Raw genomic sequence first — 20,495 nt, forward strand, 5'->3', positions numbered from 1 at the left:
ACTTAATCAGTCAGTTACACAATCAATTTTTCAAAAACAAATCATGCATTTAGACACTTATATACCCATTTATTCTTCCATCGACCTTGAGATATACATATGTAAAACATATTTAATTTTCAGAAAAACACACATTCACTGGATGATGTCATCAGTGATGTCATCAGTGATGTCATGAGTGATGTCACTGACCATGTCATGAGTGATATAATATGTGACGTCATCAGCAGTGCATTGCGGGCGCGTGAGTTATAGTTAGCTGAACTAACTATAACGGGGGAATTTCAATGGTTTTGTACAAGTGAAAAGTCCAGCTAACTATAACACCCCTGAAACCTATGTTTTTTTCAGTGAATATATATATACACACGTATATATACACACATGTATATACACATATATACCCACACATGCAAAAATAGAAGATAACTCAGGGTAGTCCTCAAGTTTAGATGGAAAGCAGCTCCTGTATAGAGCACCAGTGACACTATATTTGCTCACCTCAAATGTCTTAGGACACACTCTGTGCTCCCTTGTGTCTGGACAAAGCTATACCTCCTGGAAGAGCTCTAATGAGAGCAAAACACGTTTCAGGGGTTGCTTTTATTAATTTCAGGTTGGCTTGGTTGGTATTTTACCAATTCAAAGCTGTAATACTGTGCCTGTCGTGGTAAAAGGCTTTTGTCATTTTACAGCTCGGGATGGATGGTCATTCACCCATACAGCCACTCACACAGTCACTCATCCATATAGTCACTCACCCATACACCTACTTACACACCCATACAGCCAGTCAGACACCCACCCACATACGGATACACACCCACTCCTAATCAATAAGAAAATTTATCACTCATCAGTAGTACACAAAGTACACTAATTTAACTGTTGTAATAGCTTAGTATATATATATTTAACACTCAAACTTTTAGAAAACACTCAGTTTCTTAGACAGTACATGGGCCTAATTTATAATCATTTCGAAAGTTAAAAATACAGGAATTGTAGATTTCCAACTTTGAGGAGATTGATCAAACTCCCACTTCAAGTACTTACTAAGATTAGCCCTGCTTCATTTTCTGCAAAACAACAAATGCAACAAAGTACCTGGTTCCTCTTGTCACACACGTTCAGGTACTAATTCTGGACAAAAATATAATAATGGGAGAAGCATGTATGGGTTTGCAAACTAAACATCCTGCTCAGCTCAGGATGGAATATGCGGTCCAGCAGAGGGTGTTAAGAAGTGTATTAACAGAATAAGTCAGAATAAAAGGAGCTACTTTCCCAAATGGAAATTCAATGATGAGTGAGGTAGGACTTTGAATTTTCATACACATTGGTAAGGAGACAGTATTTGGTCTAAAATGTGTTAATCATACACATTGGAATGGAGATAGTGTTTGGTCTAAAATGTGTTAGGTGTGATTGCATTTGATGCTAATGAACTTACATTTGATGGTATGTTTGGAGTGAAACTCTTCACAAGTGCTAGGAACTAACAGCTAATAAGAATCTTGACAAAAAGGTGCATTGAAGATTAAAACTGAAATCCACAATGAGATTTCTCTTGGTCTGTAGACTAAGAGCCTTGGGCATTCAAGTGTTGGTCAGAGTCCCTTTTAGGTCAAAGTCCTAATAAGGTGAAAACACTCTTGCCTCTTTCGAAAGCCTAACGAAACAGACCTTTTAAGCTGGGCATTTTTGTACTGTTGATGGACAACTGATTTTGCACATTGACATGTGTTTTTTTTTTTTCTTCTATTCCTTGACAATCTGTGCTGAGGAACAACCTTAATACAGGACTATCAGGACTCTTTGATGTGGTCACAGTGACTGCACCAATAAAGGTTACAGTAGCACCTCCAAGTGACAAACCCCCACCCCCATTTAGTATAGAGGGATTTCAAGGAATAAGGATTGATGAATAAACCCAATTCTGGACCAGTGGAAAGCTACAGAACGGATTTCAGGGCTTGATGAAAACACCACCAAGTACCTCAACCAGTCTTCTCCTTCTCAGATCCAGGTACCAAGCCCTATTCAGGTACCCTCGATGTCACATGTGGCCAGACAACCATTGTAGCTAAATATCAGCTGGTGAAATGAAGGGATTTATCTTGGTCACTACTCAGAGAGGGACGGAGGCGGAGCTTGCGAGCCACAAGATGGCTGCTTGAGCGCTGAGCTCCGAGAAGCCGCCACACTATCCTGCTTCAGAGGAGTGGAGCAACTCTGCATTAGAGCTGCGCTGGGTCTTAAACTGCCTTACGGCGCTCAGAGTCGCTCATGAGCCATTGACCTCTCTTCCAGAGCTGGCAGTGCGAGACAGTCTGCTGCGGCCTGCGTGTGACGGCAAAGCACCGGCCTGCGAGCGGCGGCCGCACTGTGGTGCGGAGCTCGCGCCTGGATTGCCACGCCTCCTTGGCTGACCGGGAACTGACCAGCAGCGGGAGGCGAGAGGTAGCCAATGCGACCTGGTCGAATGGGACGTCTCTCGAGGTGCGGTGCCCTTCTCCACTCCCAGGGGGCCGCTCACCGTGTTGCTGAACCCCCCACTTGCAGGGCTGGCCGGTGGTGGTGATGCTGTTTGTAGGCGAGTTGCGGTGAGCCCAATGCTAGACTCTCGGCCGATGCAGCGCTGGGTAGAATTGGCTACACTAGCTGCTGAGGACATCAGGATCCCCACACTGCTAACGGCAGTGGGCCAGATCTGAGCTGAGACTGGGACTGCGCCGTGAGACGGCCATTTTTTTTTCTAAGTTCCCGACGGGAAAAAGACGGTCCTGTGAAGCTGTCTACTGGGCTGCATGCCACACGATACACGCCAGAGTGGGCCAGCAATACTATTACGAGCTTGTTGGGGACACAGTATTAGGCTGACCTGGGCTGGGTAGTATCGCGACGAGTACAGCCATAGGATCGGTAAGCACTGGAGGTGTTCCTGAGTCTCACTGGAGTCATTAAGGCAAAGTGCCAGTCGCCATCTTCCACAGTTTTTTTTTTTTTTTTTTTTTTTTAAAAAACCTTTATTTGTGCATAGTAAAAGAACAAATACGGGCCTACAACCATCAGGCCGGCCACAATACGGTTGAGCACAGAGACAAACAGTACATCCCCTGTGCGTCAAGGTCAAGATTAGCAACGATTCAGGATTCATACACTGGAGGGAGCCTTGACACCGGGGGAAGGAGAAGTGAAGGTTAATTTTAAGGTTTTCAAAAAAAATTTTATCGGGAAAAAAGTCAGTAAAGGATAGAAACAAGGAGATTCGAGTCCGCAAGTCGGCTTCATACACTGGAGAGCAGCAGCATCATTAAAACAGCCATAGAAAATCTCATACAGTAAGGCGATGCAATTAGATAACAGGATCATCACAGTAGTAAATACGCACCCCCTAAAAGCCGCCCCCACTCAATCCACCCCACACCCGGACCCCGAATCGAAACAAGTATAGCGCAGAGACATGAAAGAAAGAGGCCCATAGAACTAAAAAAGAAACAGTAAATTACCCCCCCACCCTACACCAATGCGGAGGCTATGGCCTACCCCCCCCCCAGCATAGTGCCTGTCGCCCAATGAACCCGAAATATAGACGAGAGAGAAAGTAGGAATAGAGTAAAGAAACTAAGAGAAGAAAGAAGAAAGGAGGCGGGGAGGAGCCCACGTATCCTCAGGAGCGCCCGACACCACCGGCCAACCAAGCCTCCACACACCGAAACCCCACTACACCCAAAGGCGGTCGTGGGAAGATAGCATGTAACACCACGGAAATGAAGGCAGACAGATCGCGACGAGTGCGCACAACATAAGTAGACAATTCCAGTCCCAGTCCAGCCCGGCCGTGAAGCCATGATGATAGAAAGTAATCTAGCCCTGGCCCGATCGCGGGCGTACGATTAGACCCGCCCCCTCGTGAATGCCCCGCATCCCGAACAGACAAAGACAATATGGCCACTTGGGAGAAGATGGAGAAGTAGAGTCACAAAATGGCCGCCGGTCATCTATTGAGGTCCCATTGCACACCATATAAAATCCAGACCTGGCTTGTAAAGTACATGAGTTCCACATAAAAGGAGTCGTAGGCCACCGTGAACAGTTCCTCGAGGTCGCCAGGTGTAGTTCAGCTGGAAACTCCTGCGGGCACGGTGAGGCAGGCAACAACAAAGCAGGCGGCAATGACCGGGGAAACAAAGTATCTGCCATTGAGCAGGAGAGCGATTGATCCTGAGCGCCGGGAAAGCCAAATGCAGACACCAGTGTAGCACCGTTATACCCAGTCGTTGCTTCCCCGCAGGAGGACCACAGCACTGGCAGACTCACGTCTTGTTGATCACAAACGGGGCGCTCACGGCCCGCAGCAGACAGTGTAGAGTCGAACCGCTCACTCAGCGTTTGCAAGCCGACACACAATTGCAGACGAAAGTCCCGCAGGGCAGCCAGAACGGAGCCGTATGTCAGCGGAAGCTGCGTCCCCCCAACGGCAGCAATCCGGGACGGCACTGGGGAGCTGGAGTCTGGTAGAGGGAGGGCGAAGCGGGCAGCGGGCGAGACCGAAGCATCACCCCCCAGCAGCGAGCAGGCAATCAGCGCCATGTTTTACCGTTGAACGGTACCGTGGCCAGGGGGGGGATCGTGACAAGGAGGCAATTCCCAACAGGTCTGCGCCGCAACAGGTGAAAGCCAGCAGTCTCTTCCCCTCCCTCAGGCTCTCTTTGCAGCCGACTAGACCATAGAAGAAGGGGGTCTGCAGCCTTCTACAGCGTGGTCCACAGAGCGGGGTAGGAGACCCGCCACACCGGGGCTTACCCTCTGGCTCCAGCCCATCAGATGCAGGAGGTGTCCGGGCGTCTCTCTCCCGGCTCTTCTGGCGACCGTGCGTGGCGTGAGGCGGGATCGGGACCTCGGGCTCAGATTTGCACCAGCGGGTCCGGTGACTGCAACGATTCCAGGGGGTCGGCCGAGGCCACAGTAGAGCAAGGGTCCAGGGCGGGGAACAAAGGCACCAAAAACTCCGGCATCCGGGCGGGCTAAGACTTCGGGAAAGCGGCGGCGCAGTCAGCGCGTCGTCGCACGCGTTGCACCTCGAAAATCGGCAAGGATAGGAATCAGGATGATAGTCCGAGGCCAAGGGCCGACGGAGCCGGGCGCTCAAGCGACTGCTCCGGTCGCCATCTTGGCTCCTCCCCCCATCTTCCACAGTTGAGCTGTTTTTGGCACGTGTGATAGTGCGATTGAAGCCCAGGTGATCTGCTCGCCCCTGACAGAGAGCTCCCTGGATAGATTGGACATTGTTGGGGTCCTCAACGAGATACGGCTGAGGGACGCTGCCGGGTGGCTTGGTTGACTCATCTTTGACCCTCCTGTAGAGGTTGGCTGGCACAGCGCCCCGGGTCTGCCAAGCAACGCAAAATGGGCAGAGTTGATAGAAATCAACAAACTCTCATTCGATCAAAGAAAATCAAAAGGCCGATACACTGCGGTTGAGGAAGATGACTCCACAGGATCCTCCTACTAGAGGGAAGTGCAGGAGGGAGCAGTCGGCGGAGACCTGGAGTGACAAGAATGAATCTGTCACTGAGGAAGTCTCCATGGACAATCATGTGCACTTCCCTCTCCGGGCTAGGCTGTTTCTCCTTGGCCCACTCCTTCAGAGCTTTTTGTAAAGTCTTAGGATCAGTGAAAATCCGTGAGTGGCCATTTCTGTTAACAGGCAGCCTACCAGGGTACAGCATGGCATAATCTATATTCTGTAACGGAAACCGTGTGATACACACAAGGCCACCTTGATCTCGAGGTGGGGAGGGAGTTCGAACTCTGGGAGGCCATGACATCGGGCGGCTGTTCGTGGGTGGACGCCGTCCTGGTTTCCTGATCACCAGTTATGTCCGATCTTTAAAGTATGGGAGAGTAGCTTGTGTACTCCGTTACATTGAGTGGTGTATTTTGTTGTAGGGGTTGCTCCTGCTTCTGAATTGAGACGACTCTGGCGGCGAATTTGAGTAGGAGCCATGTTTTGTCACAATTCATACTTTTACTTGGTTTGCAACATCTGCCCTCGTGTGTATCACACGGTTTCCGTTTACTTTGGGGCGAAGGGACATGGGGTATTGTGATTAGTCTGATCACCCTTATATGTGTTCGTTTGCTATTTGTTGGAGAAGAGTGGGAGGGGACTTATCGTCCAGGTGCAGTTGGGGACAGCCTGGCGTGGGTGGGGGGTGAGAATGTAATGAGACTCAAAATGTTTATTCTTTAAACTTCTGCATTTCGTGAAGTTGAGTACTGCATTTATATTAAGAAGATGGCTCGAGAGGTGCTGCAGCTGTACGTAGAACTACACCATGACGGATACAGATAGGCCCCACAGGGACACTGGCCCCGATACAATAAGCGCGCTCACATGGAACGTACGTGGCCTTAATGACCACAGGAAAGTACATAAGATTTTGAGCTATTTAAACAGGCATGACATTGACATCGCATTATTGCAGGAAACACACCTCCCACTGGACAGCCCCATACTGAGCACTAGAGGGTCACAGGGCAACATTCATGCAGCAGGATTTGCTACACACGCAAGAGGGGTTATAACGTGGGTGAACCCCAAGAAGGCACTGGAACATTTGCAGACAGACACGGAGGGCCGGTTTGTTGTCACTAGTTGCCGAGGGATGGGACTGGATTTGCTACTAGTTAATGTTTACGGGCCGAATTACGACAACCCGGACTTTTACAGAACTCTGACTGACTCTGTAGGCCTTCACTTGCATGGACGTTCCCTGTGGGGTGGTGACTTTAACCTTGTCAGAGACCCTAATCTGGACAGATCCGGTGGCCTGGAGAGGCGCATATCGGCATCGGCTAGAACTAGGATAGTACACTGGTGCGCTTCGACATGTGCGATGTCTGGCACCAACTACACCCGACGCAAGGGGGATACACGCACTATTCTGCATACCATGATGTACATACTAGAGAAGATTACTGGTTTGTGACTAGACAGTTACTAACGAATTTTAGGGTACGCAAGATCCTTCCCCGTACATACTCCGACAATTCTCCCCTGTTGCTGGTGCTCAACACACCAAAGGCGCGTATACCCCCCCCTTCACCTGGAGATTCCCGCCCTATTCATTATTGGACACTGTATTCAACAAGCATTGGCATAGCCAATAGGTCTCGCCTTTGGGACCTTATAAGTGTTTAGCCATGCAACAGTTGATGTTGCACCAAGGATATTGTACTGGATAACTAAACACTTATAAGGTCCCAAAGGCGAGACCTATTGGCTATGCCAATGCTGGTTTGTGTGCAGGTTTTTGTAATGTAAGAATAATACCCGGCATGCCCGGCTGAAGACACGTACCACACACACAAAAAACTGCACTCAAAGAAAAGCCTACACTTTTGAAACATACACACCCAACAGAAACATACCAAAGAAAACATTGCGCATACCCTCTCCCCAATGGAAACGGACAAAAACTCAGACTTCTAAGTAAACAACTCAGCCTTAAAAAGAAACACAAATCCCGCAAAAACAGACAATGCACAAGAGCACACCCTACCGAAAATACCTCCCAAAAGAAGACCACCGCATTCCCCCTCATAAAGGGATGAACACTGACTACTCAAGTACTATATACCCCCCAAAACACAGTCTCCTCCAAAGTCTCCCATGCCCGTACAGAAGCACATAACCCGTATAGCCTCTAAAATAATGCACTGCAATTCTGCCCCGATTATCTCCACCCCCCCCCCCCCCCCCCCCAAAGTCCCCTCCTTTCACCCAAAGCAGACACAGCTGCAGTTCCTTACCAGCCACAGGCTGCAGCCACACTAATGACAACAGCAGGGCGTACAGCCCCTGCAGACTCTGCAAGGGGCCACCGGGCCAGCTAGTGGAGGGGGCAGGCGAGCCGTCCCATGTAAAAAGTCTGTGCTCTCTTTAAAGGCAGAGATCCCAAGACTGCGTATCACCTCGCCACTCGTGTTGCCAGGTCTGAAATCCAAAACAAGCACACTTCCCCTTGAAAAGAAGCCCAAAACAAGTGCACGCCCTACCAAAAGAAAAGCCAAAACAAGCCCTGCCCACAAAAATCACGAAACTGCTTAAATGAGGCTAGAGAACACTAAAGTCTGATTAAAAAATAAATGTCATGATGTTTTGCCAATTTACCATAAAGCCTCTTGAAACTGTACTTAAAAAGCTTTAAAAGCTCAAACATTCTCCATCCTTCGCAAATTTAAACTCTGCGAGGGGCTGAAAGCACACACTCCATGCAGCCCAAAATGTGCAAGAAGGGAATGAGACTTCTGTAGCAACTGTCTACAGATTGTAAATTCCGTGCTACCTTTTCGTTATATTGTGCAATTATTCTGGTTTGGCATTAGTATGGTTCTTATTTGTGATCAACGTAAGTTAATTCATCCACGTGCTTCTGAAAGTAAGTACTAGAATCAAAATATTCGCGTTTCACATATTTTTCAGATGGAGTCTCTTTATTATAATTTATCCGAGGGTGGTCAACACCTTAGCATGCGATTAGAGTTCCGTTTCTACTCTTTACCCGTTTTCGTCTAGGAAGCCAGGGGATGCAATACTAGTGATTCTACTCCCCGTCACATACGCCCGGCCTAAACCATGATCGCCCTGGAGTATATACAGCCCGCTTCTTATTGGTTGAACAGCCGATGCTGTCACTCACAGCTGATCTTCGGTGCTGGACTGTAAGAGAAGCCTTAAAACCAGAGTCTCGGGAAGGGGGGAGGCTAAATATCACCTCTCCCCTCACACAAAAGCATATCTAGCGAATTGGGCTAAAAAAAACCCCAAAAAACACAGCTTCTCTTTAAACAAGAAACCCTTGGCACCTACACCTTTACACTTAATATATCATGCACACATAATGTTGCTGGCCTGTCAGTGACATCTCGACTAACCTATAGCTGCGAAATTTTGGGTAGCAACATGACTTTAATTAGCCGTCACACTTGGCCTTCGCCCATCTCTTTTTGAGCCAATAGATATCCTCCAAAGGGAATGGGTCGGAGGAAAGTCGGTGTATGTATTTGGTGTTCTCACACACACGCGGTTGAGTTTGGTTCTCGGGCGCCAGACAACAGCTGTGAGGTGGAGGACCAAATGCATCAGAGCTCTACTGACCAATGAATAGGGAGTCCACGAAGCCAGCATGGGAGTTCTGCGGACGAGGATGACCTGTAAACAAACTAATGCGTTGTCTTAAAGGGACAGCGCGATTAAATCGAACCAAAAGGATTACCGTGTATCTTCTGTCCTAGTCAACATGATGACGCATCTCGCTTTATCGCGATTATAGTGATGTCATACCAGTTGGGTTATTATATGGCGAGGCTGTGGCCCGTTAAGGCAAACTGTTTAATAAATAGGAGGCCACAGGCGTATCGATCATACCTGTAAACCCATTGGCACGTGTATGTGATCAACAGCCGAGTAACTAACAAGCATTGGGCTCGAAAGTGATCGCGGCGAGCAATGCGCTTAATGAGCATGACGAGGAAAGCCATATGGCGCCTCTGCTCATAAGCGCGCGCCCACGCACATGCACGCAAGCTGTAGGCCGGCCATGGTAGCATTTTTTGAAGCCCTTACTGAATATCGCCAGACCAGCGCATGCGCTGGGTCAGGCGAGACCTAAAAATGAGATAGTTGAGGCTATTGAAATAATTTTGGAAAAGAATGTGGGGTTGAATGACTCTTTTCAGACTTTGTGGAAGGCGTTTAAGGTGTATATAAGGGGTGTAGCTACATCCAATAATGCGGGCGTCCTTAAGTCGATCCGCGAACGTCTTGCTGCTCTGGAATGCAAACTCGTCTCATTGGAAAATGCCCTGCTGGCTGGGACTGATGAGACGGTTACACAAGAGATTAAGATAACCCTAGGAGTATCACGCAGAGGCCGATGCAGAGATCAAACACCTGGGCAAGTATGCCACTGCCCGAGTTTATGGTGAACGGGAATGACCGGGGGCGGTATTTGCGCAATTGCTCAAACAGCGCAGAGACCAATCGACAGTGCCTGAGCTCACAACACCGGACGGGGACACCCTATTAGTAGAGACGGCAGTGGCGGAACAATTTCGGCAATATTACTCGGATTTATATGCATCTCGAGGTGGCAGCTCAGAAGAGCATATGCTTGATTACCTCGCCCATATTAAATTACCATGGCATAAAGATCGTTACCTACGCAGATGATACCCAACTGGTGGTGGCACTAAACCACCCTGAGGGATCATCTTGGGCTCTAGGTGCCTGCCTAGAGGCAGTAGCCGAATGGATGGATCATTCTCACCTCAAGCTAAATGGGGACAAGACCGAACTGATGTTCCTGGGTAAATCTCCATCACCCTCCTCTGCATTCATTTGGCCGACTTGTCTTGGCCCCATGCCTAACCCAAAGCAGCAGATTAAAAGCCTTGGCATGTGGCTTGACAGCTCCCTCTGCTTCAATCATCAAGTCACTAAGCTCTCTGCTACTTGTTTTGGCCTAATGATAATGCTCAGGAAAATTCTTCCCTTGCTCCCTTTCCAGGCAAGGAGGATTATGGTGCAGGCCCTCATACTGTCCCGCCTGGATTAGGGGAATGCATTATATCTGGGTGCCCCTCGGTCCACAATCCAGAGATTACAAGTAATCCAAAATTGTGCGGCTCGCCAACTGCTCCGGATTCCCCAGAGACAAACAGCGAAACCTGCCTTGAGGAATCTTCACTGGCTGCCTATCCGGGCCAGGATTCACTTCAAGGCTATGTGCCTGGCCCATAAAGCTATGTGGAAATCTGGCCCACCCATTATTCAGTCCTTGGTTACCCCCTATCAACCCTCTAGCAGTCTTCGTTCCAGTTCCGCTTTTCTTGCCACTCCACTGAAAGTATAAAGATCCAGATGGGTGGACGCTCTTTCTCCCTGAATGCCTCCAACCTATGGAATTCCCTCCCTCCCACTCTCCGAGGGGAACCTAACCTGTTGGTCTTCCAGAAACTGCTTAAAACACATCTCTATCACTTCACACTAGCAGGACACGCCTTTCAGTCTCTCCGCTCCATAAAGCGCTAGGAGGTCTCAGGGTAGCTATGCGCTATACAAATCCAATTTCATTCATTCATGGTTAACTAACATCCATCAGGAATTCTTGATGCGGCCCATTGAACGGGAGGAAATTCTGCTCGCAATTTCCAATATGAGAGCGGGGAGTGCACCAGGTGGGGATGGACTAACAGTGGTCTTTTATAAAGCGTTCCTGGATCTACTAGTGCCACAATTGAAAACGCTCTTTGAGGATATGTGTGCTTCGGGTACAATGGCATCTTCTATGAGGGAAGCGGTTATAGTTGCGATCCTAAAGCCTGGTAAGCCTCCGGATGACTGCGCATCATATCGGCCTCTATCCCTAATGAACATGGATACGAAAATATTTGCGAAAATACTAGCGAATCACTTGATCCCACTGATATCCACCTTGGTGGCGCCGGAACAAGCGGGCTTTGTACCGCGTAGAAACCGGACGTACAATTTACGCATGGTGTTTGCCGCCCAGCAGCATACTAGACCGGTGATACCTGCTCTGGCGGTTTTCCTAGATATGGAAAAAGCGTTAGACTCTGTTGAATGGCCCTTTCTAAGACACCTGCTCCTTAAGAGGGGAGTTGGGCTGGTCTTTATCCAGTTGATTGGGGTGCTCTATAATTCCGCTACAGCCCAGATTAGAATAGGCAGCTTAGTTACGGACCCTATCCACATTCCCTGGGGTACGAGACAGGGCTGCCCCCTGTTTGATACGCCCTATTGGCCGAACCCCTAGCTTGTGCGCTTAGACAGTACCATGGCCACAGAGGCATACGGTTCCCAAGCTATGCATTGATTGTATCCACTTACGCGGACGACACGCTATTGTATGTCCATCTTGAATCCAACCTCTCTCCGATACTACAAGAGGTGGTGCTTTTCGGGGCTGCGCGTTAACTGGAATAAGACCATTATGTTTTCCCTAACCCCAGCCACGATGGCCTTTGAGCTCAAATACCCACTGCAGTGGTCAACGGACGCAGTGAGATGTTTAGGGGTGCAACTACACACTGACTTGGAAGTAGTGTTTAGGTAAAATTATGGGGTGGCAATTAGCAAGCTTGAAGAGGACATTGCAAGATGGGTCCGGCTGCCATTGTCCCTGATGGGCAGAGTGTCCATTATGAAAATTATTATATTACCTCGCTTCCTGTTTCTTTTCACAAATATCCCTATGGTGCTGCCGCAGGTGTTCTTTCAGCCACTTAAGTCCCTCTTGATCCACCTTGCTCGGCTGGAAAAACAGCCTCGCGCCAGATGGCAGATCCTCACGTTCCCGTATACTATGGGGGGGACTTGGTGCTCCTGACTTGGACTTATATTATAGGGCCGCACAGAGTGCGCATGCATACCACTGGATGCACGGGCAGTTTGATATACCACACGTCCGTATAGAAACAGTAGTAGCTGCTCCCAAACCCCTTCTGGCGTGGATCTTTACAACTCCCGATAGGCGAACAGGGATAATTGACTCACTTAATGCAGTCACACACGCTTGGCACCACTTATTGCAGCTACAGGCTATTCTGTACTCCCCACTTGCCAGGCTTGACTGGTGCAATGGCTTACGCCCTGTGAAGCTAAAGGGGTGGTGACGGCGCTGGGAGCACTTGGGGCACAAACTTTAGGGGACCTGGTTACTGACGGCGTGGCTAGGAGTTTGAGGGACCTGGGCGGTACCGAGGAGACACCTACGCTGCTCACACAATTCCAATTTCACAGAGTTAGACATGCACTTAGCCAGATCCTAGGAGAGGACATGTTGGAGCTTCCTGAACTCCTAGCCTTGACTAACCTCATTGCAGTAAAAGCACCCACCAAAATGGTATCCAGAATTTACCAAGTCTCGATGGCTCACAGACGGCATAGTTACACTAAAGCAAGATTGGCCTGGCAACGAGACCTGCAGAGAGAAACTACGGATGACATATGGACATATAGCTGAACGAGCACAAAACGCATATCCCTGAACGGGAGACACCGACTAATTCATTTTAAATTCCTTAACAGGGTTTATTATACCCCAGAGCGTCTCCATAGATATGGCCTGAGGGAAGAGGCTGCATGTGATAGGTGCAATGCCCAGGATGCAGATTTTTATCATCTAGCCTGGACGTGTCCGGGGATAGCTCATTTTTGGGGACTGATCTTCGCAGAATTGAATCGAGTGACGGAACTGGTGCTGGCGCCAGAGCCGATGCTTGCTTTGCTTGGATACTCCAAGGCTGTGCCCAAGGGGAAAGGAAGATTGATAGATATGGGTTTATTATTAGCAAAGTGGTGTGTGGCGATACGCTGGTCACGAGGCCCTCTTCCTAAAATTTCCCAGTGGTCGAGAGATATGCTATATTGCAGTACTCAAACCGAAAACTATAGTGAACTACTACCACCACGTAATAGATCGAAAAACTTCTGGGCATTGTATAAAACATGTGTGGAGAGCCGAGGTCCCAAGAGAGGAGACATGAAGGCGGGCTGCGGGAGGCACCACAATCAGTGACACAGACGACCGAGTTGAGACAATAAGGCTTATGTTATATGAAGAGATGCTAAGTTATGTGGGAGCTCGAATAAAGGGAAGTATTGGGGTATGCGGACACCAAAATCGCAGAAGTCCTGTGCATGTCCAATAATGTATTGATAACTACTGTACAGTGCAGAAACTTCTATGTGCGAAATGCTACTGCGATGATATTGCTACTGTACGAGTCTCATGTTTTGGTTGTTAAAAATCAATAAATTCATTATTAAAAAATAAATAAAATAAAAAAACTACTCCGAGAGGGACATTAAATTAAAGAACAAAAACTCAAAGCGGTTTGTAATAATGCTTGGCTGAAAGGTGCACCCTTCAGCATATCTTCTTAGGATCATCAAGACCTGATGTGCATTAGGAATCAAATCTATTTCCTATAAAGAATATTTCATTGTAAGAAGGCCTCATAATGGGTTCTTTGGTTTAGGGATCTTCCCACTAAGCCAGGGAATAAACCTCTAACTTTGGGCACTTTATTTGATTACATTATGCTAGTTTTGAGAGTCAGTGTTCAAACAGCCAGTAGAGAAGGTACTCCTTATCCTTTATGACTCGCTATTTACTGTTCACTGGTAGGGCTAGACTTAATACATGTCCGATAGACAAACTCATTCTTTCATGAGGTCTTCACATACAGATGCACCATTTATTTTATTGTGATCTTCCTTAACAAGACAACTTAAGGGAAACACTTGTTTATATGGGGACATAAGTTCACGGTTGTGTTGTCAGTTGGGATTTCGGTTTCGAAATAATATCCAGCATCTTAACCATGTCCTACTTGATTGGCACTTCAGTATTTTTTTTTAAATCTTTGAGTCTTTACATTTATCACACGGCTTGTACTAGTTTGAGGACAAACAAACCTTATTTTTTCGCTTACACCCCCATACACCACGATATGGTTTGTTACTTACCCTGTAAGCATCTGTTCTTGGCATGTAGAGCTGTAGATTCACATGTTTTGCATACTCCTGCCATCTAGTGTTGGGTCAGGAGGTTTGCAAGTTGTTTTTCTTTGAAGAAGTCTTTCCTAGTCACGAGGTAAAGGGACTCCTCATTCTGTGATATTGCACATGGGCATCAACTCCAGATGGTTTCCCGCAAGAGGGTGAGAATGGAATAAGTAAGTGTACTATAGAGATGTCCATGCGTATGTAATGTGAATAATAAGAACTGCAACAACCACAGTTGTTTGGGGAGAAGAGAGGGAGCATGTGAATATACAGATCTACATGCCAAAAACAGATGCTTACAGGGCAAGTAACAATCAGTTCTAGGCATGTGTGCTGTAGATCCACATGCTTTGCACAGACTGTATAGCAGCACTCCTCAAAGCGGTAGCTAACCAGTGGATGTTGTAGTTGACTGAGTGTGTCTTTAGCACTGCCTGTCCTACATTAGTTTGTTGACGTGCTAAGACATCCACACAATAACGTTTTGTAAATGTGTGTGGTGTAGACCATGTAGCTGTTTTACATTTGTCAGCTATGGGAATGTTACCTAAAAAGGCCACAGATGTTCCTATTTTGCAAGTAGAATGTGCTCTAGGAAGAATAGTTAAAGTGTTTTTATCTTTAATATAACAAGTTTGAATGCATTTGACTATCCACTTAGAAATCCCAGACTTTGAAATAGGATTTCCTTTATGGAGGTGGAGTAAACGCAACAAAGTTGTTTTGTTTTACGAAAACTCTTTGCCCTGGTTATATAGTATAGTAATGGGACTTTATTATTTTGTATATGTCCTTGGACTACACATGAATTTTTTTTAATCAGTTTTATGCAATCTTAATGTAATGTGGATAATTGAATTAGTATCTATGAAATGAATTTTAACTCTTTGTATATGCTTGGTACTAAAGGTAAACTGTGTTAATTGATTTGGATTTAAAGAGGTTTCTACTTTTGTGATCTGTATTACAAATGGATTGAATAAAGTTTCTTTGACTTGACTTGTATAGTAATGCTCTTTTAACATCAAGCATGTGCAGAGCTCTTTCCGCTACTGAATCAGGCTGAGGAAAGAACATAGGTAACTCAACTGACTGATTAATATGAAAAGTACAAAATACTGTTGGTAGGAATTTAGGATTTGTAAAAGAACCACTCTTTGTGTAACTGAAAGAAGGGTTCTTCTAAGGTTAATGCCTGCAACTCACCAATGAGCCTGAGTGAAGTGATGGCAATTAAGAAGGCAACTTTACATGAAAAAAAACTGCAACTGACAACTATGTAATGGCTCAAAGGGTGGACCCATAAGCCTTGTAAGAACAATGTTAAGGGGCCAGGTGGAACCATGGGTGGTATTATTCTTTTAAGTCCTTCCATAAAAGCTTTAATAACTGGAACTTTGAATAAGGACAAGTGTCTGTTTTGCACTTATGCAGCTAATGCTGCAAGGTGTAGTCGAATGGATGTGTAGACTAAGCCTGCTTGTAAATCTGGTGGTAGATTTAGATATCTAAACTATGACTTCAGGAGCCAGATTGCTAGGTTGAGCTCTTTGGGGTTTGGATGTCTGATTTCTCCATGGTTCTGTGTGAGAATGCTGGAAGTGAGGTGTAGTTTTTGGTGCGGAACTACTGACAGTTCTAGTAGTGTGGTGACCCATGGTTGACGAGCCCACATGGGAGCCACTAGAATCTGTGTGAGTGATGTCTGCCTGAGTTTCCGAACCAGAAATGGAAGGAAAGGGAGAGGCGGAAAAGCGTGAGCAAATATCCCCGACCAGTTTATCCATAGGGCATTGCCTTTGGATAGATGGTGTGGGAATCTGAAGGTGAAGTTTGGGTATTTTGAATTCTGTGCTGTGGCAAAGAGATCTATTTGTGGGAATCCCCATTTCTGGAAGTATGGGAGGAGAACCTGTGGATGAATTTCCCATTAGTGTATTTGTTGCCACATCCTGCTGAGTAGGTCGGCAAACTGGTTGTTTATCCCGGGAAGTTATTCTGCCAGAAGATGAATTTTGTGATCTATCGCCCAACGCCAAATGGTCTGAGATAGGCGTGACAATTGTAGAGTGTCCCCCCCCTCCCCCCCACCTGTTTTTATACATAGTAAATTACTGTCATATTGTCTGTTCGGACTAAGACAAATGTGCCTACTAGGTGATGCTGAAACGCTTTTAGTGCTAACTGAACTGCTAGAAGCTCCAAGTAATTGATGTGGGGACTTCTGTGTTTGGTGTCCCATAAACATTGAATTGTCATATGCTGGAGATGTGCACCCCAACCTGTGATAGATGCGTCTGCTGTTCGTACGACTTGTGGAATAGGGTCGATGAACGGCCGCCCTTCCAACAGGTTTTGTGTGTGCCACCACTACAGAAAGCGGCTGTCTAGCAACACTAGATCTGTTAATTGACCCTGTGCTTGATTCCACTGTCGTGCTAGACATTCTTGCAGTGGGCGCATGCGTAATCTCACATGAGCCACTATGTGAATGCATGATGCCATCATTCCTAACACCTGCATGAAAGTTTACTAGTAGGTGCTGGTTTAACAAACTGCAGTAGGATCTTCTGAAAATGTTGAATCCTGGCTGCATTGCGAGAAGCTAGAGCTGTACGAGTGTTCAGCGTTGCTCTCAGATATGTCTGCAGTGGCAAGGGTTGAAGATGAGATTTTTGCACATTGACTAAGAATCCCAATTGATGAAGATGGTTTATTGTAGATGGAGTGTGTTGTAAATACTTTCCCTGTGTTTTGGCTTTGATGAGCCAATCGTCTAGGTATGGGAAGACATGGATTTGTTGTCCTCAGATGAGCTGCTACTACCGCTAGACATGTTGTGAATATTCTTGGTGCAGTAGTCACTCCAAATGGAAGTACTTTGAATTGGTAATGCTTTCCCGCTATCACAAACCTGAGGTATTTGTGATGCGCTGTATGAATAGGAATATGAAAGTAAGCGTCCTTTAGGTCTAGTGTAGACAAAGTCGCCTTGCTGTATCAGTGGAAGCACACGTTAGAGAGTGACCATATGAAAGGGCTCTGTTAGTACATACAGATTTAGGGGCCTTAAATCCAATATTGGACATAGAGACCCGTCCTTTTTGGGAATTCAGAAATACAGCGAATATACTCCTAACCCTCGATATTGTATTGGAACAGGTTCTATAGCTCCTTTTGCTAATAGGGCTTGTACCTCTTGTTTGAGTGTTGTAATGACAGCAGATGATTGCAAGGTGGAATATTGGGAGGATCTCTTGTGAGTACTAGGCAATAACCTTATTGGATAATGTCTGCTACCCATTTTTCCGTGGTACTTGCCAAATAGGATGAAAGTGCTGTAGTCTTCCCCTGACGGATGAAATATGATCGGGGGAAGGGTAGGTAAGTCACTGCTTAGTGGGAGACAGAGAGGAACGTGTTGATGTACCTCTTCCTCTACCTATGAAATTGTTCCCTCTGTAACCTCCCCTATAGAAACCCCTGGTTGAAGAAGGGAGCGCGTTTGTTTTAAAGGAGGAAGTATTGGCATCTGAGGTATTCCTTTTGTATCCTCCTCTATAAAAAGAGCAACGAAAGGAGCTTCTGCTGGATGGTGACTGGAAGGCTCCCATAGATTGCCACTTCTGTGTCTTTTTTCATTTTCTCAAGTGACATCTACTTGAGGTCCAAAAATGTGCTCCTTATCAAGAGGGACATTTAAAATAGATTGTTGAACCTCTGGCTTAAATCCTGAAATCCTAAGCCATGCATGCCTATGGAGGAGAATGCTGGTATTAATTTCTCTTGCTGCAGTGTCAGCAGCATCTAGTGCACATCGAATGGAAGAATTCAATATTAATTTCCTTCCTGCACTAGCTCCTGCCCCTTTTTTCTATGCACTTCTGGGAGGTATTGTAGAATCTTCTCTGTTTCATCCCAGCGAGCTGTATCATATCTTGCGAAAAGAGCCTGTGTATTAACAATGCGCCACTGGTTGGCAGCTACCCCCTTGCCTGATGCGTCAATTAATTTAGACTCCTTGTCTGGAGGAGGTGCATCTGCCGTTTGTGAACATTTGAAACTACAAGAGAATCTAAAGGCAGCTGTCCTTTCATATACATTGGGTCAGATGGTGGAGGCTTGTACTTTATCAACCCGAGGTGTCAAAACATGGGCACGTACTGGGCTCTTAAAAATGTCATCTGTAGGTCTTGCATAGCATTCAAATAGGTAAGCTTTGTGTGGTTCTATGTCTGGAACCTAATATCTCAAATAAGAAATCTTCCTCTAGAGGTTCTTTATATAGAGCAACTCCATGGTAAGATGCTGCTCTTGAAATCAACTTCTGGTAAGCTATAAACATCATCAGGAGGCGAAGGCCTGGTAGGGTAGAGATCAGGATCATTATCTACCGGTTGATCATAATCAATCCATGGATCTGTGGGTGGAAGACTATTTTCAGTTCCCTCATTAAAGTGAGGTTGTGTGTGAGGAGAACCTTGTGGTGTAATCTGATGGTGATTTGACCCTGGTGATTGTAGAAGTGGTGTAGGGGACTGAGGAAGAGGATAGATACGGCTTGTAGCCATGTCCTTTTTCTTCAAAGGAATTGTAGGACTCGTATACTCAGTAGCAGGTCTTTTTTTTGCAGTGTTTCATCCTTGCCTACAATGTGTCCAGTATCTGGATTAATGTAGATACATATCTGCTTAGGATCCAATTTCGCCTTCATAATGTCTAAACTAGGTTCTGGAAGATTTAGAAGGGGATCTTTCGGCACTGAAAGTTTCGTGCCGAACCGGACCAATGTTGGTCTTTCGGAGTCGAGGGTTTCGACTCCGAAGGTGTCTTGTCTTGACCCCGAGCCGGAAGGCTTAATCTGTTTCAGTGCAGGGCCCGAAAGCGGGCCATTCGAAACAGTCTCTCGGTGCCAACCATGGCCCAAAGGCAGTGGTGGCCCAGAAGCCTTGGGTTTAATGAGAACAGGTTTGGTAGGCAAAGGGGCTTTTTTACTCACGTCCCCTGTCCAGCTGGAAGTTCTTCAGAATGCAGGACAAGCTCAGAGTCAGATTCATGAATGGAGAGAGGGCTTCTTCCTCTTCCGCTGCTTCCATCTCCTCTTGATCAGTACCTTTTCCGAAGATATCCAGGGTGTACTCGATGTTACGTCTCTGCATGTCCCTTCGTCGAGCTGGACGATCCCGCAAAGTCTTTTTCGACCGAAATGATCGACAAGCATCACAATCTTCCTCTATGTGCTCTGGTGAAAGGCACAAGTTGCAGACTTCGTACAGGTCGGTGCGTGGATACTTGGCGTAGCACCGGGGACAGAATTGAAACCGAGTCAGTTCCATCAGCGGTAGACTCGACGAGTACAACGGATTGGAAGTTGAAAGAAACGGCTAGGCTGGTAGGCCGTTCACGACGTCTTTTGGATGGAAGATGGAGTTTTGCGCTTTTTGCGACCAGCAGGAATAAAGGAAAGCGTACGAAACATACCAACGAGGGTACAGTGGGTTGCGCACGGAGCGGATTCCGAAGAACAGTCTCGAACCAGAGCGCTGCAAACCACGCCCGAAACAGATGGCGGAAAGAAAACAATCTAACAATGGAGTCGATGCCCATGTGCAATATCAGCAAAAGGATGTATCATCTTACCTTGTGATTAGGAAAGACTTCTTCGAAGAAAAACAACTTGCAAATATCCAGACCAAACACTAGATGGCTGGAGTATGCAAAGCATGAGTATCTACAGCACACATGCCTCGAACTTACATTTACAGAGTGAACCATCCTGCTACTATGTAATTATTAATATGGAGCACCTGGAAGTACATTTTTCAATGGTGTCATCTGAGACATGTTAAATATGATCACCTGTTTCTTGAAACATAGGATATTTTTTGGG

General features: G+C 46.6%; 1 protein-coding gene across 1 annotated transcript in view; it reads right to left on the reverse strand.

Annotated features, from left to right (window-relative positions):
• The window catches only part of MBD4 (methyl-CpG binding domain 4, DNA glycosylase), a 103,849-nt gene extending 83,908 nt beyond the window's left edge, over positions 1–19,941 (reverse strand). Inside the window, exons 1-3 of the mRNA XM_085627606.1 lie at positions 19,605–19,941; positions 7,908–8,063; positions 7,822–7,866 (exon numbers count right to left, since the gene is read on the reverse strand). Coding sequence (XP_085483732.1) covers positions 7,822–7,866; positions 7,908–8,063; positions 19,605–19,941 — 538 coding nt within the window. The remainder of the gene's footprint in view (positions 1–7,821; positions 7,867–7,907; positions 8,064–19,604) is intronic.
• Between the last annotated feature and the right edge of the window lie 554 nt (positions 19,942–20,495).

Source organism: Triturus cristatus, chromosome 9 (assembly GCF_964204655.1).
Source record: "Triturus cristatus chromosome 9, aTriCri1.1, whole genome shotgun sequence".
Taxonomy (NCBI): Eukaryota; Metazoa; Chordata; class Amphibia; order Caudata; family Salamandridae; genus Triturus; species Triturus cristatus.